This window comes from Silene latifolia, chromosome 4 (genome assembly GCF_048544455.1).
Source record: "Silene latifolia isolate original U9 population chromosome 4, ASM4854445v1, whole genome shotgun sequence".
NCBI classification, from domain to species: Eukaryota; Viridiplantae; Streptophyta; class Magnoliopsida; order Caryophyllales; family Caryophyllaceae; genus Silene; species Silene latifolia.
The window spans coordinates 106,187,839-106,210,585 of NC_133529.1; the positions used below are offsets into that span (position 1 = coordinate 106,187,839).

Below are 22,747 nucleotides of genomic sequence, written 5' to 3' on the forward strand. Positions count from 1 at the left end.
CACCCCCGAATGGATCACCACAGTTTTTAAAACATTTACACGGGGTCAGTACTAATCACACGATTCAATATATATCAACGATAAGATAAACAGACAGCTGAACTGTCACACACACACACACACACCACCAACCAATTCCCATCATCTCAAAACTGACTGTCCACTGGACCAGCCCTGCCAGTGGGGGACCGCATCCGTTCCCACCTAAGCCCCGCTCATCATACCGAGCGATAACCCTGTCCATTAATGTGCACATCCCCTTCCGTGGCGGGTTCCACGAAGGGCGAAACTAGGGCGTGAAGTCACTCCCCGCAAGTGACCCCACTCAGGCCGAGAACGCATCTCGAGAACCAACAACAGCAATCACAACCACAAACACAGTACAATCATTATATCAAACAACCAAATACAACACATCACCAATATCCCATTATGGGACTAATACTGAGTAGGAAATCCTACCTGGAAAGCAACACAATCATCAGACGATCTAGCAGCTGTCTCAAAACCTCTCCTTTACAAATTCTTCTCCTATCACATAATCACATAATCACAATCTAACCTTAACAAATCATAAAAACCCCCAATCCCAAAATTAGGGTTTAACGAAACTTGACGAAATACTATAAAATTGGTATGCAGATCTTACCCTCGACGCAAGGATCACAAAGGTATAAAGAACGATGAAATCCGACACTTCTAGCTCCGGGATTTGCTAATGATGCGATGACAGACGAACTACGTAACTCCTTTTCTCCTCACTTAGGTTTTAGAAAAGATAAAAGAACTAAGAAAAGTGACGGACAACCTTTTATACTTATCTCGCATCATTTAACAAAACCCGAGAAAACAACCCCCGTAAACCGGCTACTCGATCGAGTAGCTAAGGTACTCGATCGAGTGCCCCCTTACTCGATCGAGTACCCACGTTACTCGATCGAGTACCCAACAGGTCAGAAACTATTTTAAAACGCAACTTACCCTTACTCGACAGAGTAAGGCCTACTCGATAGAGTACCCCAAGACTTATAAATACGGAGTATTACAGTGACCTTTAGGGACCAGTTGATCACCGCCATCTGTATGATAATAACGTCAAACTTTCTAGCAAGCCAACCGTTATTAGGTAAACGTTAATCAACTGATTAAATATACGAAGTATACCCTTGTGAACCTGTAAGAGATTTACAAATGTTATCACACTAATTTGTGGAGGACACCAGCTCCAACACCCAGAGACTCATAAATCCGTAGTATTACAAATATCATTTGTGCTTAAGAAATTTACATAAAAAAAAAGTTGGAGATTGCATTAAAGATGTAAATGACATTGGCTGATTGGTTTAAGATTTCAATAAAGAAGATGGAGTGATGAACTGATGAAGGAAGAGGGGTATGAGAGAGGCATGTAGCTAGCATAAGGGAAAATGATGTCGTAGGGCGTAGGTGAAGGAGCTTTAGGGTCTTAAATTATGAGAAATGCGGATCTTTATAAATGAGTTGCTATAGGGTATAATAATGGACTCTGGATTAAGTTTTATATCCGGCCCAGTTAAATGAATTAATTGTTTGCTTAAAACTAATATTTTTTATTCTAATTTTATTGTTCCCTTTATTTTTAGGATTTTTTTGGTCAAAAACTACCTTATATTTAGGAGTATTTGTAAAAAGACTACCTTACATTTTTTTTTTTCTACTACCTTTGTTTAATTTATTCTTGGTCAATAACTACATACGCTAAGAATCTAAACAAATTTGGTCAGTTTCCGGCTTAAACCTATCTCCCTTGACTCTTTTATGTTTTAATCTTGCTTAGGCACGATTTTGGGAAGTCGTAATGTACTTACGGTTAACTTCAGTAGATGTTAATAGTTATTACTGAAATGTGAAAACATAAATTTTGCTTATGTAAAGTTAAATTGTGGGTTGGACGCAGTTGGTCATTGTTGTTTAATATTATCAAAATCATGTAGGATAGGTTAGTGTCGCTAAATCGATCAAGTCTCGCCATAGTTTCAGCACAGGTAGTTTTTCCCCAAAAAAAGAGAAAACAATGGTAGTGTTAAGCGCCTGTATTACTGTTTTCTCTCTCTAGCTTTCCCTTTCCTCTAAAAAAACAAAAAACCCTAATCTGTTTTCTTGAGCCGCCGCCTCTCCCATCCACAAAATTCCATTCCTTCTTCACCTACCCTATCGCCGGAGATGGGTTCTCCCTTTAACCTATCTCCGGCGATGGTCTACGTCTCTTGTGACTTTCGGCTTCTTCTCTCCTCTTCCTGGTAACGGCGTTTGGCTCCGTCTCGATCGTCCGGCGGCCTGTTTGTGGTGTTCTTGTTTCGTTCTCTGAGGGCGTTCCGTTTCTCTGTTCTCCTGTCCTGTCATCGAAGGACTTTCAGGCCAATCTGGGGTTTTCCCCTCTCCCTGTCCTGGTATGTGTCGCCTGTTTTGATGAGCTTGGCGCCTTTTGGTGTTGTCGGTCTATTTTCGGTTGTGGTCTTCGGACGATTGGTGTTTCCCCTTTCCCCTCGCCCCTTCCCCCATCGATCGTTCCCTTTTCCCCCTTTCTGCTGGTGTCAGTCTGGGTCGTTTGTCTTGATTGGTTTTGTTGAAATAGCCGATGGTCCGGGGGGGGGAGGGGGTGCGGTTGTAATTTGGAGTCTCAGTGTTTGGTTCGGGTTAAGGTGTTTGTTGGGTCGGTCGTGTCGTTTGTTGTTGGTTTGTGGGGTCCTTTTCGTTCGTTGGTGGGAGTGAGGCTTCGGCCGTTTGTGTCTGTGGAGGCGTTTTTGTAGGTTGAAGTCGGATAACTGGAAGTGGTTTGGTTGGGTCGGATGCGGCGGATCCGTCTGTTTCTAATGTTTATTTCTGTTTTTTCGTGGTTTTTGTTCTTTCAAATAATAATCTCTGGGTGGTATGGGGTGTCCTGTCCTCTTATCCACCTGTTAATTAGGCCGACTGGTACTTTGCATCGGGTCTGTTTTGAGACTAGCTTGCTGCGGTCTCCTGAGATGGTTTTGGTAAGGGGGTATTTTCCCCCACTGTTATCTACCTTTTTACTCGAATTTCTTGGCTACGAGGTTTTGGTCAACGGGGGTTGTGTTCCAAAGTGTAGGAGTTTGATCTCCTTTGGAGACAGATTTTTGTGGTCTGCTTTCCGCCTCCTTTCCTTTCTACGTCCTTGGGGCGTAAGTGCACTTTGTTATAGGCTGTTGGGTCAAGGGCCTCGTTGGTTTCCAGCTAAGGTGTATCACAGCCAAGGAGATGAATCTCCAAGACGTTCTCTTAGGTCTTGTTGCAGGTATTTCTTTGAGGCTGTTTTGTTTAGGACGAGTAAAAATGAGTTTGTGAAGGCACGTTGGTTCTTTGAGGAAGATTTTCACAGTCAAGGAGATGAATCTCCGAGATCCTTTATTGGGTCTTGTTGCAGGTATTTCTCCGAAGCTCCATCAATCAAGACAAGCAAGTATGGGTGTCTTCCTTTGGCCAGCGCTGCTCTTCCTTTAGAGAAGGTGGTAGATAGTAATTTGGAAGAGCGTGTTCAGACTTTCGTTGTTCGCCTTCAACACGATGTTGTTAACCGGTGCAATTGTTACCTTATTCTAGTTTATGTTAGTGGCAATACTCTAGTGTTTTATGTTGTAGTCTTTAGGTATGGTTTCGTGAACCATACCACTATAATGTAAAACTCTCTCTTTACGGCTGTCAAAAAAAAATGGTAGTCTTAAGCAAGAAAAATAAATAAGGTAGTATTTTTACAAATACCCCTAAATATAAAGTATTTTTCACACAAAAAAACCCTTATTTTTAATACATACTCATCCCAAAATTATTATCCTCCATCTAAATTTAGTATGTATTTATACCATAAATAAACTCAATGATATGTCCAATAAAAACGTTTAAAATATCATAACTTTAAAAGACACACGCCCGTCTCGCCCGTGCATTTTTTTTTGCACGGGTTTAAAGCTAGTAGCTTGTAGAGTTGTAGTACTCCGTATTAAAATTTTTGTGGTTAATAAAGAGAATAAATTGTATTTTTCAAAAGAAAAAAAAAGTATAAATTGTAAGCAATGTTCAATTTGTATTTTGTATAATCATCAATTAATAATCGGGAAATTTATAATGGGGAGTTATTTTTATTGTGATAATGGGTAGTTACTTTTGTCATAATAGTTTAGTTTTTTTTATTTCCTGATGGATACTCAATACATTTTAATGTATTTTTGCTAAAATTAACGTGAGGTTGCCACATTGTCATTTTTGGCTGAGAATCGACCATAGTGCTCCGTTGGTTGTTGCTATAGTAAATAAGGGGCTGAGAATCAACCATAGTGCTCCGTTGGTTGTTGCTATAGTAAATAAGGGATGTAGCCAAAAAATAATAAAGAACACAAGAATATTTTAATCATGCGGAAAACTCAAGTAGGTAAAACTTGAGACTAGAAATCCAATTGTTCCACAATATAATATAATAACGGAGTACAATGTATCACTCTTAAAAGGATGAATTATAATATCTTGATCCCAACGGGTCAGAATGAAGCCTTAGATGTCATGAACAAGCTGACAAAGTTTAGAGATGAACCAACGGTTGAAACTCTAGCAATCGACAGTTTAGTTAAAGCTGCCCTGAGAAAAACGAGCTAAAACCCTTTTTTTCTAACTCTCTGCCTTTTCTCTCTTTTGTTTTCAGATTTTGTGATTCTAAACCACACAAAGTTGCTGCGGCTTTTTTCCCTGTATACAAAAAAAATGCTTCCCAAAGAAACTTTCACAAACCCGTAACATTTGGCCAAACAAGTTAAATCTTCTAGACTTAACATACATAAAAACACAATATGAAATAGAAATATCATACTTGTGCTCCACAAATGGCTAGACCCATAACAAAGTCGTGTATATGCTAGTTAATTGCATCTTCATATCATTGATTTTATGATTAAAGTATTGAACACAGAGATATGTACCCGTATCTGTAGGTTGTACTTGAGTCCGAGCATCATAAATCATATATCATCCACGATAGTAGCGAGTCCTTTTAGAAATTTTAATGATGGGAGAGAGTAATGTTCACCGAATGTCGATTAATTCACAAATAAAAAAGAGACAAAAATATGATTGCTGATTTGGGTATTTCTATTAGAAGTAGCATTAGTTCTCTATGCTACCATTTACAATTCTCCTCTTCCAATAAAGGAAAATGAACGGGTGCCACCGGATGACATCCAATTTGAGCGTCACCCTCTCACATGACAAGCATGCGAGACCAAAAAAGGGCATGAAAAAAACGGCATAAAAAATCCTCACTGCCCCTTGAATTTGTAGTAAGCGTACAAGCATGACCCGAAAAGGCCGAGGCCTTGGCCAAGTATGTTGAACTGAGACCAAAACAACACCAAATCATTAGAAGAGTTCGTGTAGCAAAAGAGGCTGCAAATTCAATAGAAAAATTCCGACATACCCAATCAAACGGAAGGCCACCAAACAAAAGCCAGCCAAGTCCGATTGTGAAAACATCCTGTACAGTTTAAAATACCGGTTAGAACAAAATAGAACCCTACTTTGACGGTGAACATGGGTGAGAGTACCATACACCAATACACCATGCACCTGGGTGTATGGTATAAGAATTGCAGTTTTTGGCAGACGTGAAATAGAATCATACCTTTAAATTGCCACAAATAGTCTGAGTGAGAGCTGAATTAAGAGCAGTATTCCAAAACACGGTATAGTTAAGAAAGAATGCCATGATACAGGAGAGAAGCATCACAGCCTGCAGGAATCACGGTCAATTTATCAGTATGTTAATTTTTCTATCGTTGTCAGGCTTCTCAGTACGAACATCCCATATCCTTGAACTCATGTAATTTTTTATGTTAAGGAAAAGAAGTACCTGGAAGCCCGGGGACGATAAGTAAGGAAAGTTCAATAGCATCTGTAGATCACCTTGAAGGAATGTCCAAATCAGCAAAATCGGGCCACATATTATTCCTATACCATAATTTCAGATCGAAATTGAATCGTCAAACTATCTTAAATGCTACGTATGTATCGGGAGGTAACGATGAGAGACAGGCACAGATTAGCTGACAAATAATATAAAGACTTACCATTGCACCACATTAGGCCAAAACTGTTAAGTCCACTTGATTTTCCTGAAAACACCATATTTTCAAATACAATGTATACGAAAATAGCGAGTTTAAGACGAGACTATATTTCACACTGGAGACCAACTAATTACTTGGTTTATTTTACAAAAAAAATAGTATCAGCAGCTTTTTACTCACTTAAGACCAACTCGCCGTTCAAATGAAGTTCAAAGTGTCAATGTCGTGACATACGAGTACATTTTAATGAAATGAAAAGAAAAGAAAGCGCTACCTAGACGGGCTATAGAGGCAAGATATACAGCAGTGCAGATATTTGATACAAGAACAACGGCATAGCCGTACAAGTCAAATGACAAATCTCGTGCTCCTGCTACAAATGCACCTAGTATGATGACACCCACACTGCAAAAAAAAACCGTCGACCTCATTAGATACAATGTTAGCAAGCTCAAAGAGTAAGTTATCGGTATTGAAATCTAATCCTACATACGTGCAAACAAGGTTTCGTCGTGTAAGATGATTTTCGACTAAGATATTGTAACACTACATGCTATTTAACCAAATACCCTATAAAATAAAAAATTACCTTGCCACAATGCGACGGGAGTACTTTTGACGAGCCACAAGATACTCGACCACCATTGTAAAAGCCACAGTAGTTCGCCTTAGAGTTGCGTACATGGGAACGTTTACACCACGCACTGATGCCATAGAGACCAGCTTTATGAAGCAAGTATACAAACATGAGATTAGCTATTTGATTTACGTATACCAAATGAGCTGCGCTTAATAAACATGGTAGTAATGGATGCCTTTTAAGAGCACTTACCATGAAAAGCAAATATGATAGAGCGAGAGGAAGGGTTTGCAGAAGCGTCTTGTACGGTACAAGCAGGGTGAGTTTGTTGTTGTCTGCTCTGAGTGATTCATCAACTGCGAAAGAGATGATCTTCCATCGTCTTAATGTGTAGAGAAATAAAGACGAGCATATCAACTGTAGATCAATATTTGGTAGTTTAAATTTTAAATTCAGACATCGACTCACTCAGGTTTAATATGATAAACAATTCAAGAAAGAAAGAGTGGTTACCTGTAATAGAGTGATAACATTTACATAAGGGAAGCTGTAGGAAGACAGAGCTGCTTTGTTAAACATAATCAACACAACTGCACAAGACATGTAAGAAATAGCAGCATAAATCCCTTTTGTTGACATTCCCTTTGCTTCCACCTTTTCATAATAATTTTCAGTTATGGGTAGACGTACTTCTGTTTTCTTCTCAAATGATGCAATCATGCTGTAGAAAGTGTCTTTGGTAGCCTTCGAAAGCCAGGCACATCTATATATTCTATAAACTTGTTTTGAATTGGGCTATTGGAGAAACAAACTTTTGAATTCGTTTAAAATGAGATAAACCAGATTCGTGTCCAATTCAGATCACGTATGATCCCGTATGGTACGCCGTACGTGGACCATTTCCCATTTATATATTGGTGCATCCCATTTCTCGAACTCGAGACATATAAAAGCTAGAAAATCATACGTAATATAGTATTACCGTCTCTCCAAAGTTTTTGAGATATGTGAAAATGATAGAATCAAAGACCCAGGTTCAGCATAACGGGTAACAAATATAGTGATTGACATATTTATGAAGCGTGTGAAAAATGAGTTTTGTCTCTTCTTGCTCGTGTTAGTCAACTTAATTGTCACAATTCTCGCCATCACCACCTCATCATCATCATCATCATTACCCTCACTAACTCGCCAAGTACGACAGTGAGTCTCAAATAAGATGACAATGATGACGTGACATGTGATCCGAGGTGATGAGGTGGCAGTGCTGGCGTGAAGTGCGGTTCCACGTAATACGATGAAACTGACGGTGTGGCACAGACTTCGAAGTGATGACGTGGCAGTGTCAACGTGGAATGCGGTTCCATGTCACACGGTGAAAGTAACACACACTTCAAGGTGATAACGTGGCATGTTGCTTGAAATGATGACATGACAGTGCTGACGTATAATATGGATCGACGTAATATGGTGAAAGTGATGGCGTGACTCACACTTTAATGTGATGATGTGGCATAAGGTTCGAGGTGATGACGTAGTATTCCGTATAGATACATATCTTTCCTTAAAATTTTACAAGTCAATACCTATTTGACATTATCAATTTTAAGGAAGATATATTGCCTTGACCTAACGGTCAACCCGTTACGAATCGGGTTTTGACCCGCTATTTACGGGTCAAAACGGGTTCGGTTTGAAAAAACTGGGTTATTTACGGGTCTGGTTACAATCGATTTTCGGATCGGGTCAGGTTTTGAGACTTTTGACAGGTCTACTTGTACCTTTTGAAAGAGCACGCTACAAACCATCAACGAACTATTTTTGACTATATTACTGACGAGACTAAACTCACGAATAAATGGAAAAACCTGAAATAAGGGACAGAAAAAACGATTCTCACCAAAAGGGAGACTTTTATTGAATAAAAAATAGATCTGTATACTATTGATTGAAATTTGAAATAATTTCGGGGCTTACCATTGATTGATAATCAATGGAAGCCCCGCATATAACTAATGGAGCCTAATATTTTTTAACTGTTTTTTGTTCCTAGAAGCTTAAACTTGGTGAAGAATACATTTTTAGCAAGTTAAAAAATAAAAGTTCTAACAATTTGGTACTTCTAGTTTTTACTTTTATTTTTAAGAGATTTAATACATAAATTAAAAATTTGTAATGTTGTAACCATTTTAATAAAATAAAACAAATACTTATTCATTCATAATTTTCATTCTCCATAAATAGAGACCAATCTTGATATACTTTTAACAATAATTTGTTATTTTTGCTCCATAAAAGGGGAAAAAATTGAACAAAATAATTGTAAAACAATAGCCAAACACCTACAATTTTTTTCAAAAAATAGCTTATTAAAAACTCATTTTCAAAAACACAAAAGATTTTTCTAAACTTGGTTCAAACACGCATTTAAATAATTATTAATAATTACAATGAAAACTTTAATACAACGATGATTTAAATTGGAACAAAACGACAATTAAAAACTAAAAAACTTTGAATGGTCACAATTTTTTTATTATGATGTTATGATCGTGATGATATTGTCTGTTTTATTATATTCATTTATTTTATATTATAATGTTTTTTAGATCACATAATATAAATTTATTTTATTTCCTATTGTGTTTTTTATCCAAATTTTTGGCGGCTATTATAAAAGATTACGATCATCCTGATATCGCGTATTTTCGTCAAATTTTGGTATTTTTATATTAAAAGGCATAGAAAGGCAAGTTTAAATTAAGAATGTTTCAACTTTTTAAAATCAAATAATGAAATGAGGTAGCATAGTATGGTTTTGAGCTTGGTTTTTACGATTATTAGCTGTTATATAAACTGTCACATTTACCAATTGTCTGGTATTTTTTCGAGTTATAGAACTGGTTTTGGTTCGCCGAACCGGAAAAAGCAGGTGTTCAATCATGGTTCACCATTTGGCAAATTGTTGGCCGGTTAACCGATCAATTGAATCGGTTAAATGAGCCAAATCGCTTATGATCACCCATGATCCCTAGTTCCATCCAATCCCAAACAATTATCTTCGAGATCATAATAAATTCATCCAAAAATCTAGAATTTTGCTTCCGTCGTCTTAGCCTTTCTTGGAGTGCGTAACCGGATGGAAAGATCATCATGAGAAATCATCGAAGTTTGCTAAATTTGTGAGTTCTGATACACTAGTATCAAATCTAAAAGAAATAATAATAAAAAAATCATGATCTAATACTCATTCCCATAATAATAACCTAATTACTCTTTATATACATTTTGCCATAAATTTTTCATAACCTACTCTTCCTCTAAAAAAGCAACACTCTTTGCATTTCATCTCAAAATCTTATTAAAAAAATTCCCAAGTTCTTCAATTTCGCATCCAAGTAGAGATGGCAATGGGTAGGGTCTGGGTAGGGTCCGCCTAGATCCGGACCCGGACCCGAGATTTTTCCTTTGGACCCGTACCCGACCCAGACACGCAAGGTCTAAAATTTGAGGACCCATACCCGGACCCTATGGGTAAGGGTAGGTCAGGTCTACCATGGCCCAAGTTTCACCACTTTAAGAATAAGGATTACTTGTTGTATGAGGTCTATAATATTAAAAAAAAAATTCATACTGCTTTAACATTATAAGGTTATTAATCTCTATTGTATACTACCAAATCCAATATACATACCAAATAGATTAAGAAAGACAAAGAAGACCTAAATTAATTTTACATCCAAATACATGTGAAAGAATCAAACTCGGAACCCAAAAATCAATACCGTACTTGATAGCCGTCTCCATCTGACCGTCGCTGGCTGCCGTTAATGGTGTTGTCGGTCACCGCCTATTAGAGAGGTGGTTGTCAGTCGCGTATCAGTGCTGTGGTGGTGGTTTTCTTGTGTCAGTGGTGGAGTGGTGCTATTGTCAGAAGAGTTTGGTTGTGTTCTATCACTTTATGGGATGAGGGAAGAGAAAGAGATTTTAGTTGGGTTTCTACGGTTTGCCAGTATGAATTCAGAAAATTTGTGATTTTGATTTTTTTTTATATAATAAAGGGTCTAAGGGTCGGGTATGGGTCTCATAACTTAGACCCGGACCCGAAATATTTTCTTAAGACCCATACCCGACCCATACCCATTGGGTCTGAAAAAATGAGACCCATACCCGACCCATTAGGGTCCGACCCTCAGGGTCTGGGTCGGGTCCCCGACCCACTGCCATCCCTACAAACAAGCAATGTTCAATTTTGCTAATTAAATTACACAATTTTGTTTTAGATTGAATTAATTTGTTATATTTGTTCAATTAGGGTAGTGATTTCCATAAAGGGGGTGTTGGTGGGGAGGTGATTGTGGTGGAGAGAAGAGGAAGAATACCTCAGTGGCAAGGTATTCGAGGATGACAGCGAGGTAGACCGGAGCACCGACGCCAACACACTCGACGTATTTATCAGTTATCGAACTGGACAATGCAACCAACTAGGAATCGTAGACTGACTTTGCAACCTAGCAATACAACCTACTATTAATGGTAATGTTGTTAAGGACGAGGGTTAGGTGTAGTATGGTGGCTGGGTCAAGTGTGGTGGTGCAGGGTGGTGGATCTCACACGGTGATGGTGGGAGTGCCGAGAGGTGGGTCGTAGTGTGGTGGTGGTGGTGGGAGGGTTGGGAGAGTGGCTATGCTAGCTAGGGTGGTCAAATGGTGGCCAACAGGAGGGTCGGGGATGACAGGTTGACGGTAAGGTAGGAGACAGTAGTTAAGTTGGCGAGTGGTGGGAAGGTGGTTGTTGGTAGGTGGATTCATTGGGTTTTGAGAGAGAATAGAGAAAATGAAATTGAAGGGTAAATAGTAAAATCAGTATATGAAAACACAAAATCTCATTTGTGACGGCACGTATCCGTCACTTTGGAGTGACGGATACCATTTTCCCTCACAAATGGCCCAAATAGAGGAGAGAGGGAAGTACATGGGGGTGCCCCCACCTTGTCCCCCCTATTCGTTTTGTGAGTGACATTATCCGTCACTTGCTCCGACCCGTCTTCAGCAAGACTAATTGATATGAAAACTCAATGACCAATAATAAACATATAAAGTCTACTTATCTGTACATATACTAAAGAGTGCCCATGTCAAATTGTCAATAACCACCAATGTCAAAAATCATTTTGGGTTAGTAAAACTAGGTTTCTAAAATTTGTAAATTTCAGAATATAATACCCATTTGAGGTACCTTTGTATCTGTACACAAGAGTAAGTCATAGAATTAGCGTCGCCGCCCTGATTTGGTACGCTTCTTGGTATCATCAGGAGGAAGTTCCGTTTGAGGCACTGGCAACACAGTTCCTCCTTTTATGCCATCTTGGTCGTTCGTCTGTCCGAGTTTCGATTGCGCTGCTATAAAGAATTTTACATCCCTAATCTGTTAATGCCAACACAAAAGTTCATTATTTGGCAATAAGATGAAAAACAATTGGAGTTGGTCACCTATAACTCTATAAGACGATCAGCATAAGACCAATTGTAAAACGATGAAATGATTACCAAGATTGCGAAAATGGTAACTAACATTAAAATGTTTTACCAAATAAAAACGATGAAATAGTAATCAACATTAGGAAAATGGTTATTCACAAAGAGGGATATTGTCGGCTAAAAAAGTTTTATATAAACTATACATGTTACTCAAACTCATCTACATAGTAACACCCAATTTGCAAAATAATGCAACAAGCAACTACAGTCAAACAAGCGTCTGGTCATCATTTAGACATGTACACTGAAATATCAAAATATTTCCAACTCTTTCATTAAAAAATATTTCTATAGCCCTTTTGATAATGGATCATTAATATTATTTAATTTGCATAATGAAAAACAATCGAAAAAGTTCCAATCAATTTAATCACCTTTTGTTTATTTGATCGTGTCAAAATGATACTCAGTATAGCTTTATTTTTCCCTTACATCTCTAATCTCTTGATGCCAACATAAAAGCTCATATATGCACATAAATGATCATTATATGTCAACAAATAATCATAGCAATAAATCTAGGTTTGAGACTTAATCTATAAATCGGCCAATGCGGCCTGATCTTGTTCGTTGCGGCATAGATGCAGAGAGAGAAACGGAAAGAGGGGGGGGGGGGGTTGGGGAAGCGAGAGACACGCCTTTTACAGCTCCCCCATACCATAATTGGGAGAAAAAAAATATACAAAAAATGTAGTTAGCTTTATATACCTGCTCCTCCAGGTCAAATATCTGCTCGTTCTTTGATTTGGCATAGGATATCTCCCTGTTACATTACACGAAACCAGGTTCAACAAACCAATGCAGGAGAAGAGAATGGGACATAAACACATGTACATCTCAAGCTTAATATCATGGACACAAGGACACAAAAATCTGACCTTTTCTCAATTTCCTCCAGCTTTTTTTTGTACTGTTCCTGCTCCTTAATTAGATTATGATTCATCTAAACAAGGGTATCAGAAGTTAGGCGAGAAAATGAAAAGCAAAGATAGGTGCATCCAACATAGACAAAAATCAACACAACTCACATCCATGACTGCCTTCTTGTTCTCTTCATATTGTTCAAGTTTGCATAGCAGGTCTTTCAAACTTGATGCCTTCTCTGACGCTTCTACGGAAACATTGTCCCTTTTACTTTTCGCCTCCGCAAGTAGAGATTCATAATACTGGGCAAAGAGAGATGAGGCACTTAAGTATGAAAGGACATACACAATCCAGAGTTCGTGTAAGCACACTAATGAGTAATGAACTGCCATCTAGGGCTTGCTTGGAATTGGGGAAATTATTACTTGGATAATAGAAATAAAAAATAGAGAAAATGAAAAGGAAGTGATGGTAGTGGACGGGAAGGGGTTGAATAAACAATAATCACCCCCAATAAGGGGTATTTGTTCCCCCACCACCAGTTTTTTCCTTCACCACCATCATGTCCCTCCTATTTTCCTTTATTTTGACATTTGCTACCCTCATATTAGTTACTCGCATTACAAGCAAGTCTTTAAAAATTAAACTTATCAACAGCAAGATAAACTTGGCGTGGAAACAATTCCAGACGGGGTTTGGTGAAATAATAACAAAAGGAAACAGGGTGGGAGTTTGGGATACAGATTTACCTGTCTCTGGTTCTCTAGTTGAGTTGCAAGAAGGTGGTTGTATTCATCCATGATCTGTGCTCAAGAGCAGTACAATAATAAGCAATTAGTTTGTCTTCAATCATTCTGGGCCACGTGACAGAAGTTCTATGATTAAGAGGTAGCATAAATGCATAATAGTAGAGAATGAAGGACAAATTAGATTTTTCACTAGTACTAAAACCCCTACCGCCCTACGTAAAGAATGAGGGGTGAAAATGAGGGATGGGGGAAGAAGGTCATATGTACCCTTACCCCAGTGGCAACAACACAGGAAGGCTAATGCTATTTTGTACGACCCATACTGAGTATTGCATTGAGAATTCGAATTACATCGAATGACTGCCACTTAAAAATAATAGAAACGCAACAAGTTTAGCATGCAATTTCCTTTTGCTAAATCACAATCTAGAGCCAAAAAACAGTGAATCTTCCATGGAAATAGAAAAACTTAAACCACTCACTAAGCAGAATAAAATTATGAAAACACAAGATACAATTTCAGAAAAGTCGAGAACAAGAGTAGCTTCAAATTATTAGCAGAGAAATCAAAATAAAACAACATAAGCACATACAGCTTCAACTTTACTGTTGAAGAGAGCCCATGTGATTTCGGAATCCTCCCCATCCCCACATGTATTACAATTTCCATCATGGGAATCAACCACTGAAGATTTGCCATCCGCTTTTGATTGATTTAGCCGATGAACATAATTGTCACCTTCATAATCCCAAACTCTCTGTGTCTCTAAATCAAGTGAATAGCAGTGATGTGTATTTTTCCAATGTCCAAACATGTGACCTTCTTTATACCTATAAAAATACGAAATATTTATATTGTACCAAAGAGTAAACAGCGCATTAAGCACAAACATGAAGGACAAACAGCGGTAAGATTACCTTCCACATCCGACAAAGCCACATATAACACAAACCCACAGGTTCTCTGATGTGTTACAAACAGAGCAATTAGGTTTATCATCCTGCTCCTGGCATAAGCGGCAGACCTGATTTGCATGGATACAAATAGTAAAATGCCCGATTTTCACTCCGATTTGTAGATGTCATTGCCACTTTGGGCACATAGTACAAAAAAAGAACATCACATTTAAAATTTACGGAATACTTGATACTACAGTAACAAATATGTGGTGTTACTTATCATCACTAACCAATATAAAATTCTGATTAAACTTTATTTTAGTTCCTCCAAATATAACTGCTTGAAGAGTGAATTAGTAGAGATACAAATGGGCAGGAGGTGTAGATAAAATTTATCCCGCTCAAAGGTATGATGTGAGGATCCAAACTCAAAGTTCTAGTTACATGATAAAGCAGCCTGCGAGTTTCAGTATTAGTGTATAGCTAAGTATAGCTAACTATCAACTGGGTAAGACAAGCCCAGTTTTGACTTCTTTCAGTAGAAACAACCAAGTAAAATACGCAAAAGAAACATAAAGCAAAATTCCATTTCACAATAAAAATCATGTCCACCCTTCCTAGACTCTCGTTCCCACTATTTGCTTTGTCATTGAAAGATGAATTACACTTCCACTGATGCAAAAGACCCCCAATCTTGATCTTGGAATATGATGTAATAAGGATAGAATAAATTTCTCAAAGGAACTTTCATTAAGGTTGTCCATATTTAGTCTCACATTTTCAACACAGTGGTAAGGTGGCTTACATCCAATCTCTTAACAGCCTAATGTTATTGTAAGATACAACAGTGGAAGAAGACAAACTGCCATGTCGAGCATCATGGGATTCTAAATGTGCTAAATGTTCATACATGCCAAGAGTTGATCGTCCAATCAATCAAATACAGCATACTAAGAGAATACTGGTCAGGCACTCCCTAACAATCAATGACATCTTACAAGCCAGGATTAACGCTTTTCATCTAATGCACAACTCAGCTCAGCTTAACCCTCACCCTTTGTAAGGATACAAGTTGAAGAGGAAGGTGGAGAGGAATGGTAGAAAGAATGGAAGAGGAGGGGATTGTTTTACTTTCACATTTTTCTTCATGTTGGAAGGATTTTTTATTTGACATATGAGCTACATTACTTCAGTTCTTCAACTTTGAAGCCATACCCATGTCCGACACGGCAGTCAAGGATATGGGTATGGAATCCTCACCCGACACATATCCATCCGACACTTTTGTTAGTGGATGCAGGAGGAAAGGCTTGCATGACAAAAGGAAAGAAATAGTCTGGCAAATGAAGCATATAGTATGATTTTTAACAATTTTAAGCTTTACGTTTATATATTTTTGCATTTCAATTTGAATAATCGCACCACTTTGTATATTCAATCAAATTTATGTTTTGATGACGTGTTCGCATTTTACGACATAATCCTGTCTTAAAAATTTGTCATGACACGTCCAACACTTGGGATGATACTAGTGCCGCACACCCTTGCCAAAGTTCGAGTTAGATATCATATGAGAAGAAAAATGGATCCCTTCATTTCTCATCCTTACATTTCTCACTAACCCGTCGCATTCATCCATCCAAACAAGACCTTAGACTCCTAGAGTAAAAACTACTGATAGCAATTTTCCACATAAACATTGGTAATCAAGTAACAGTGATAGCTTAACACCCAACAGCACCACTTAAACCACCATGAGGAACAACTTTAAAGTCATGGTATTAAATCTATGTCATTACATCAAGGTTTTAACGTTAACAAACTAAGATTGGACCAATATGACCCCAACACCACATAGTAATTGGCTAATACTTGATTGATACAGCCAATAGTAACGACATAAAACAGGTTTTGATATATTAAGGCAACAAACATGCCACCGTGTCATAAATCATAATATGCTACTGCCACCAGACATTACGATGAATATCATGCTTACAACCCCATAAATAAACAAATATCTTTATATTACTATATAAAATCCATGACAACAACTTGAATCTAGCTCTAACAAGTAAGAGCTTGTGGTATTGGTATTTGGTTTAATCAAGTATAAGTAGCAGCCTTTATGCAAAAGAATTAAAGGTCATATGACTGCTAACCTGACAAGATAGATAGGTCCATTTGGAAATGCAGGAACACTGAAATGAATGATCGCATAATGTAGTCTGTATCCCACAAGTATCTTGGTCCAACCTCTCTACAAACAACCAAATAACAACCAAATATTAGTTCGGAGTACAATTCTTTCTACAACGCTTACGGATTTATACACGTAGAAAGAAATAGACAACCAAATGAAAAGACCAACCTAGACAAATAGGGCATGTTGGCAACTCGATATAGCCAGGTGGAGGAGTACTTGCAATTTCGGCCGATCCAGTAAATTCCGAGGAATTAACATAGAGAATGTGACATACCTCGACCTAAAAAGTCTCTGAAGTTTAGCCACATTGATACAAAAAGTGCAGCTGAATAAGAAAGTAAATACTTTCGGTCATTTGTTGTCCTTTTCTATTTTGGGTGTCTCAATCATTTGTTGTCCTTTCTATTTTAAGAATGAACTTGATGAGTAAATTGATCATCCTCATTCAATTTGTTCCACTTGTCATTTAATTATTGGTCATCTCCTCTTTCCTTGGTCTTTGTGCCAAAACCAAAGGACAACAATTGACCGGGACGGAGAGAGTAAATAAAAGTCTAAGTAGATAGTAAACCTCAGGAGGCGAGAATCGCTTGCCATTAAGAGCGCGATAAAACGCATCAGCAGAAACCTCATCGTCGGTCCGAATCAAGACACTGTATCTATCTTCCACACCATCATTCCTGGAATTTGCCCAAAACATAAAAGCATAAATTAAGGAATAACCAAGAATATTGAATTGAATTGAAAAGTCAGAAAGAAATAAACCTGATGATGAGGAAATCAGCGACATGAGTAATGTGGTCGGCAAAGAAACGAAAAAGATCATCAGAAGAAAAGTAATTAGGGACGGCGACGATGAAAAGAATGGGAGAAGATGGATGGGAAGTAGAAGGATGTGTTAGTAAAGTTCGATAAAGATGAATTATACCCCTTCTTTCGGAGAAATTAGGGTTTGAATTAGAAGGAAGATTGATAAAGAGAGGATGGTCTGTGTCAACTGAATGAATTCGTAGGGAGAACATTCTGTTATTGTTAAATTGTATGCGGATTTGAAGATGAATTATACAGTATCACAGATATTGGTGACGACGATGTAGAGTTTAATTTTTTACTGTGATAGAAAACCACATCACCCCCCAGCTATTACCGTCAATTTTTTTTTTTTTTCAAGGCAAGAAAATTAGTTTGAAGCCACCTCAAAGTAGTTGAACATGAATGTCTAATAGAAGGCATAAAGTCAGCAATTTTATTGGTTTTACGGAAACAATGTTTAATTATATTTTAAGAAATGAAGATCTAATTTTACATCTTTGAGAATAGTAGAAATTTCCCAAGTAATCTGTCAAGTATTACGAATTGAGTTAATGACACATAAATTATCACCTTAGACAATTAACTTTGAGATACCTGAGTATTTAGCTGCTAAAATGTCTTCTTTTAAGGCGAAAGTTTCAGCAACAAGAATACTATTTGATCCGCATTTTTTTGCTCCCAACAAAACGACTTTACCATTATGATCTCTTATAGAATATCTTAAAGCAGCTTTATTCCCATCTATTTTCGACCCGTCAAAATTTAGCTTTAGAAAATCGTTTATAGGCTTCTCCCACCAGATTTCTTCCTTATTATTCGTGTTTTGACTGACTCGTTTTTCTCGGGATTGTTGAGATCTTTATATCTGGTCTCATTCCAAAAATTGTTTTTTTGTGTAATTAATAGAACTAGTTATATGAGTTTGTAGGGAGAAACTGTGATATGATGTAGCTACCATTTTTTAAGATTTATATATTACTTACCTTTCCCAAAAAAAAAAAAAAAAAAAAAAAAAAAAAAAAAAAAAAGTCTTGGATAGCAGAACCAATCAAGGGGCATTTGTAAAAAAAATGGTCTTTGTTCTCAATAGGATGGTTGTACAAAACACAATTAGGAGGGACATTAATATGAATTTTAAGGAGCCTATCTTTCGTTGGGAGACCGTCAACACAGGCTTTCCAAAGAAGAAAATTAATTTTGGAGGAATATTTAATTTTCAAATCCAGTGAAATACGCATTTGTCAAGACTTTGACCGAACAAACCTTGCGCTAACCATGTTGCTGATTTGGTAGAGAAATTTTCATCCACGGATAACCCCCAAAGGAGAGTATCCAGGATATCATTGTGTGGCAGTGGAATGTTAGTAATCTGATTAACAATATCGTTGTTTACTAAATTGGATAATTTACAAACATCACATTGCTTATCAGAGATTATGAAATCTTTAACCAAAAGATTAAGAACACGGGTGCTATCAACACCAATAATGCTGGTAAGTGGGTGTGGAAACACCCAATTATCAGACCATAATTTAATGTTGCTGCCATTACCTACATGCCATCTCAATCCTTTTCTAAATAGAGTCCGAAGACTCATAAGTTTACGTCATTGCCAAGAAGACACTACTACAGATACAGTTTATAACAACGGATAAAAACCGTTGTAAAAACAAAAAGCGGACGTTGTTAAAGCGGCCGTTGTAAAAGGTATTTACAACGGTTAGGTTATTTACTTAAACCGTTGTCGAAAGTATTCACCACAGTTAAAAGCCGTTGTTGTTGCGTGTAAGCCGTTGTGGAAAGTGTTTCAAAAATTTGGTAAGAATAATATAACAACGGTTGTCATATGAATAACCGTTGTTGTAACTTTCCCTCCAAAATTGTGAAGACTTTTAACAACGGGTATATGCTAAATACCCGTTGTTGAAATTTGTAGTAACAACGGTTCTTCGTTTAAAACCCGTTGTTGTAACTTTCCCTCCAAAATTGTGAAGACTTTTAACAACGGTTCTTCGTTTAAAACCTGTTGTTGAATATTATGCGCGGGTATTTGTGAAAGGTATTTACAACGGTTCCTATTTTTGGAGGCAGGCATGCACGCAACATATATACCAACAAGCTTTACCCCACAATTAAGTTAGACAAACAGCAGTATAATGAAGAAGGACTGACAGAGATGTCATGCCAGGAAATAAACTAAACACAACACAGATTATTCACTATTGAAAATGAATATCATAATACATAAAATACCAAAAGTCTAACCTTTCAAACTATGTCAATTCAATTCTTGACTTTATGTCATCTTTTAATTGATTTTAAGAAGTCAACACATTGACAAAGAACATTATTGAGAGAGCTACTACGACAACCACTCCTATAGTTCATCAACACTATACGCTTTATTGTGGTAGTTATTATACTTCAAATCGTCTCATCAATTTCGACAAGAGGGATTTATAGAAAATAGTTTTAACCCGTGTTAAGACTTCTAAATCAAATGCTAAACACAGAAGGTGGGTATTTAGAGTCCGCATACCTGAACCCGAGATGGTTTGCAGGCCACTGCCGTTTGTCCTTGCCCTTTTCCTTTTTATGCCCAGCACCCTCTCTAGAGTCGGAAATTCAGGAAACCTATGCCCACACTTTTGGAACACCGACCGATACAATGAGAAGTGCGGGATAACTCGGTCCGCATCAACCATATCCTTCAATATATGGGCAGAATGAAGAAAAATAAAAGGCTTTAGATAGGCTTACATATTAACAAAAAAAGAAATGAAAGAAATGAAATATTATGGGGGTAAGTAATGACCTTGTTATCAATATAAGTCTGTTTTAAACCCTTGCCATGCTCCGTAACTTCATGCGTAGCGAATTTTTTGAACGATCCCCACTGATTCTCTGGCAGATCGTGTAGAATATCTTCGTTCAACTTGTCAGTAAACGATCTCCAAAACGGCACCGTGTTTATACCTCCGAACAAACTTACCTGGCCCGACATTGTATCTTCAAGCAGTTTCAAGAAAATGAAAGTATAAACTCCGTTGTCCCATCCCCTACCGTTCAATCCTGACATCTACTCTCTCATATCATCACAAAGACAAATAAATCAAAACCAAACAACACAGTTAAAAACCAAAATCACTTTAAAAATTATCACAATCCTTAAGACATTTTTATTTTTAGTATCAATATGAATAACAACCCTAAATTTGTATGAAACTAACTAAAAATCTGCTCACTAACTCGGATTTAAAAAAAAAAAAAAAAAAAGAATACGGAGTAGCTCATTAAATAACAAAATACCATAAAAAAATGAACCTAAATCCGAGTTAATTTCAAAACATACCTTGATTTTTCGGGAGAAGGTAATAAAGGAGCTACTTGACACTCGATTATAAAGGAAATTTAGTTGGAGAGTAAAAAAAGTGTTTATGAGAGTGGTTGGGAGTTTGGGACTTCCGTTCTAACAGTAGGAAGTACACTATTTTTTTTTGCAGAACATCTTCCAATTCGGGCACACATTTTCAGCAATTTTCAGGGTACAAATAGCCTAAAAAATACCAAGACATCCCTTCTATGTTTGGCGGGGCCCCACAAAATAGATAGTAAAGGTGTGGTAGGGAAAATCCACGTGAATTAATGGGAGACCTTAATATTGGATAGTAAGTCAAACGTACTATGATAGTTTTTTTTATTATTATTTGAAGATTCACATGACACGTAGGTTTATATTAATAAGTCTTTCTTGTGACAAGTATATTCGTTACAAGCTTATGACAGATTAAGTATTTCCCACTTATGTAGATAAGACAAGTCCAGTAATTCACAAAGTGTTTGTCTTTACCTACTCAAGTGGTAATATTTGACATGTTACAAGCTTGTGATGAATATGTCCGTCACAAATGAGAATTTGTGCTTTATTATTATGTAGAAACAAACCTGAGTTTGATTAATGTTATTATATCAACTTGTAATTGATTTATTAACAACATTTTTATAAAGTAGTGATGTAGTAACATTTTTATAAACGAAGAACCGTTGTCCTTAATGCGCTGTTAACAACGGGTATATGCTAAATACCCGTTGTTGAAATTTGTAGTAACAACGGTTCTTCGTTTAAAACCCGTTGTTGTAACTTTCCCTCCAAAATTGTGAAGACTTTTAACAACGGTTCTTCGTTTAAAACCTGTTGTTGAATATTATGCGCGGGTATTTGTGAAAGGTATTTACAACGGTTCCTATTTTAAAACCTGTTGTTGAATATTATGGTGGGTATTTGTGAAGGGTATTTACAACGTTTTTTTTAGTAACCGTTTTTATTACGAACTCCTAATGTTTTTAAAAATTAAATTTGTTTCATGTCATTCAAAAACCTTCATATATCAGCAGCACCATATATAAGCACCAGCATAAATCACAGCTGGGTTCATCAGAACTCAATAGATTCAATTCAACCACAACAGCAGCATCATATATATATATATACTTACAAGGAGTTAAATTTACATGAACTAATCATTCCCTAACTTCAACAAAAAAATTACTAATAAGTTGATCTAAGCTCTGAGTATCATGCATTTAGCCTTCAGCATTGCTATGTTCTAAGACGTATTTGCCCAACATGTCCCTTACCTCGTCTATATCTAAACTTTTGTACTGCTGAAGCTCTTGTGACGGGTTGATTACATACTACGGAAAAAACAAAGACAAGACATTATTGTAACAACATCAAATACTGCATAGCAACATCATGGTATAACAGCAAGCAAGACAACATCAGCTCTAATTTAAAAAAGTAATAAACACATTATTAAATTACTAACCTTTTCTGGAATAAGGATATATCTTCGCGTAATAATCTCCAACATGAACCGACAAACGTAGTATCCACATTGTATGCTATCCGGCTGGCGAGGGACCTATTATTACATAAAAACAAACAGACGAGAGAAGAATCACATTAGAATCTTGAACTTTAG

The 22,747-nt window shown here is 37.1% G+C and overlaps 2 protein-coding genes across 2 annotated transcripts; both read right to left on the reverse strand.

Annotated features, from left to right (window-relative positions):
• Positions 1 to 5,104: 5,104 nt before the first annotated feature.
• On the reverse strand, positions 5,105 to 11,146 carry LOC141653736 (UDP-N-acetylglucosamine transporter UGNT1-like; the record flags this gene model as incomplete). Its single annotated transcript, XM_074461582.1, has 10 exons — positions 5,105 to 5,378; positions 5,462 to 5,518; positions 5,666 to 5,773; positions 5,894 to 5,991; positions 6,111 to 6,155; positions 6,385 to 6,515; positions 6,700 to 6,833; positions 6,943 to 7,107; positions 7,204 to 7,237; positions 11,073 to 11,146. Coding segments are annotated over 10 exons (921 nt in total), but the record flags the coding sequence as incomplete, so codon positions are not given.
• Positions 11,147 to 11,816: 670 nt separating this feature from the next.
• Positions 11,817 to 18,099, reverse strand: LOC141653735 (BRAP2 RING ZnF UBP domain-containing protein 1). Its single transcript, XM_074461581.1, has 11 exons — positions 17,715 to 18,099; positions 17,521 to 17,629; positions 17,115 to 17,229; positions 16,906 to 17,003; positions 14,762 to 14,868; positions 14,437 to 14,674; positions 13,844 to 13,897; positions 13,259 to 13,396; positions 13,109 to 13,173; positions 12,939 to 12,993; positions 11,817 to 12,117 (listed from the first exon to the last, which is right to left on the reverse strand). Exons 1-11 carry the CDS (start codon positions 17,969 to 17,971, stop codon positions 11,962 to 11,964), a joined length of 1,392 nt encoding a protein of 463 aa, XP_074317682.1. The 5' UTR covers positions 17,972 to 18,099; the 3' UTR covers positions 11,817 to 11,961.
• Between the last annotated feature and the right edge of the window lie 4,648 nt (positions 18,100 to 22,747).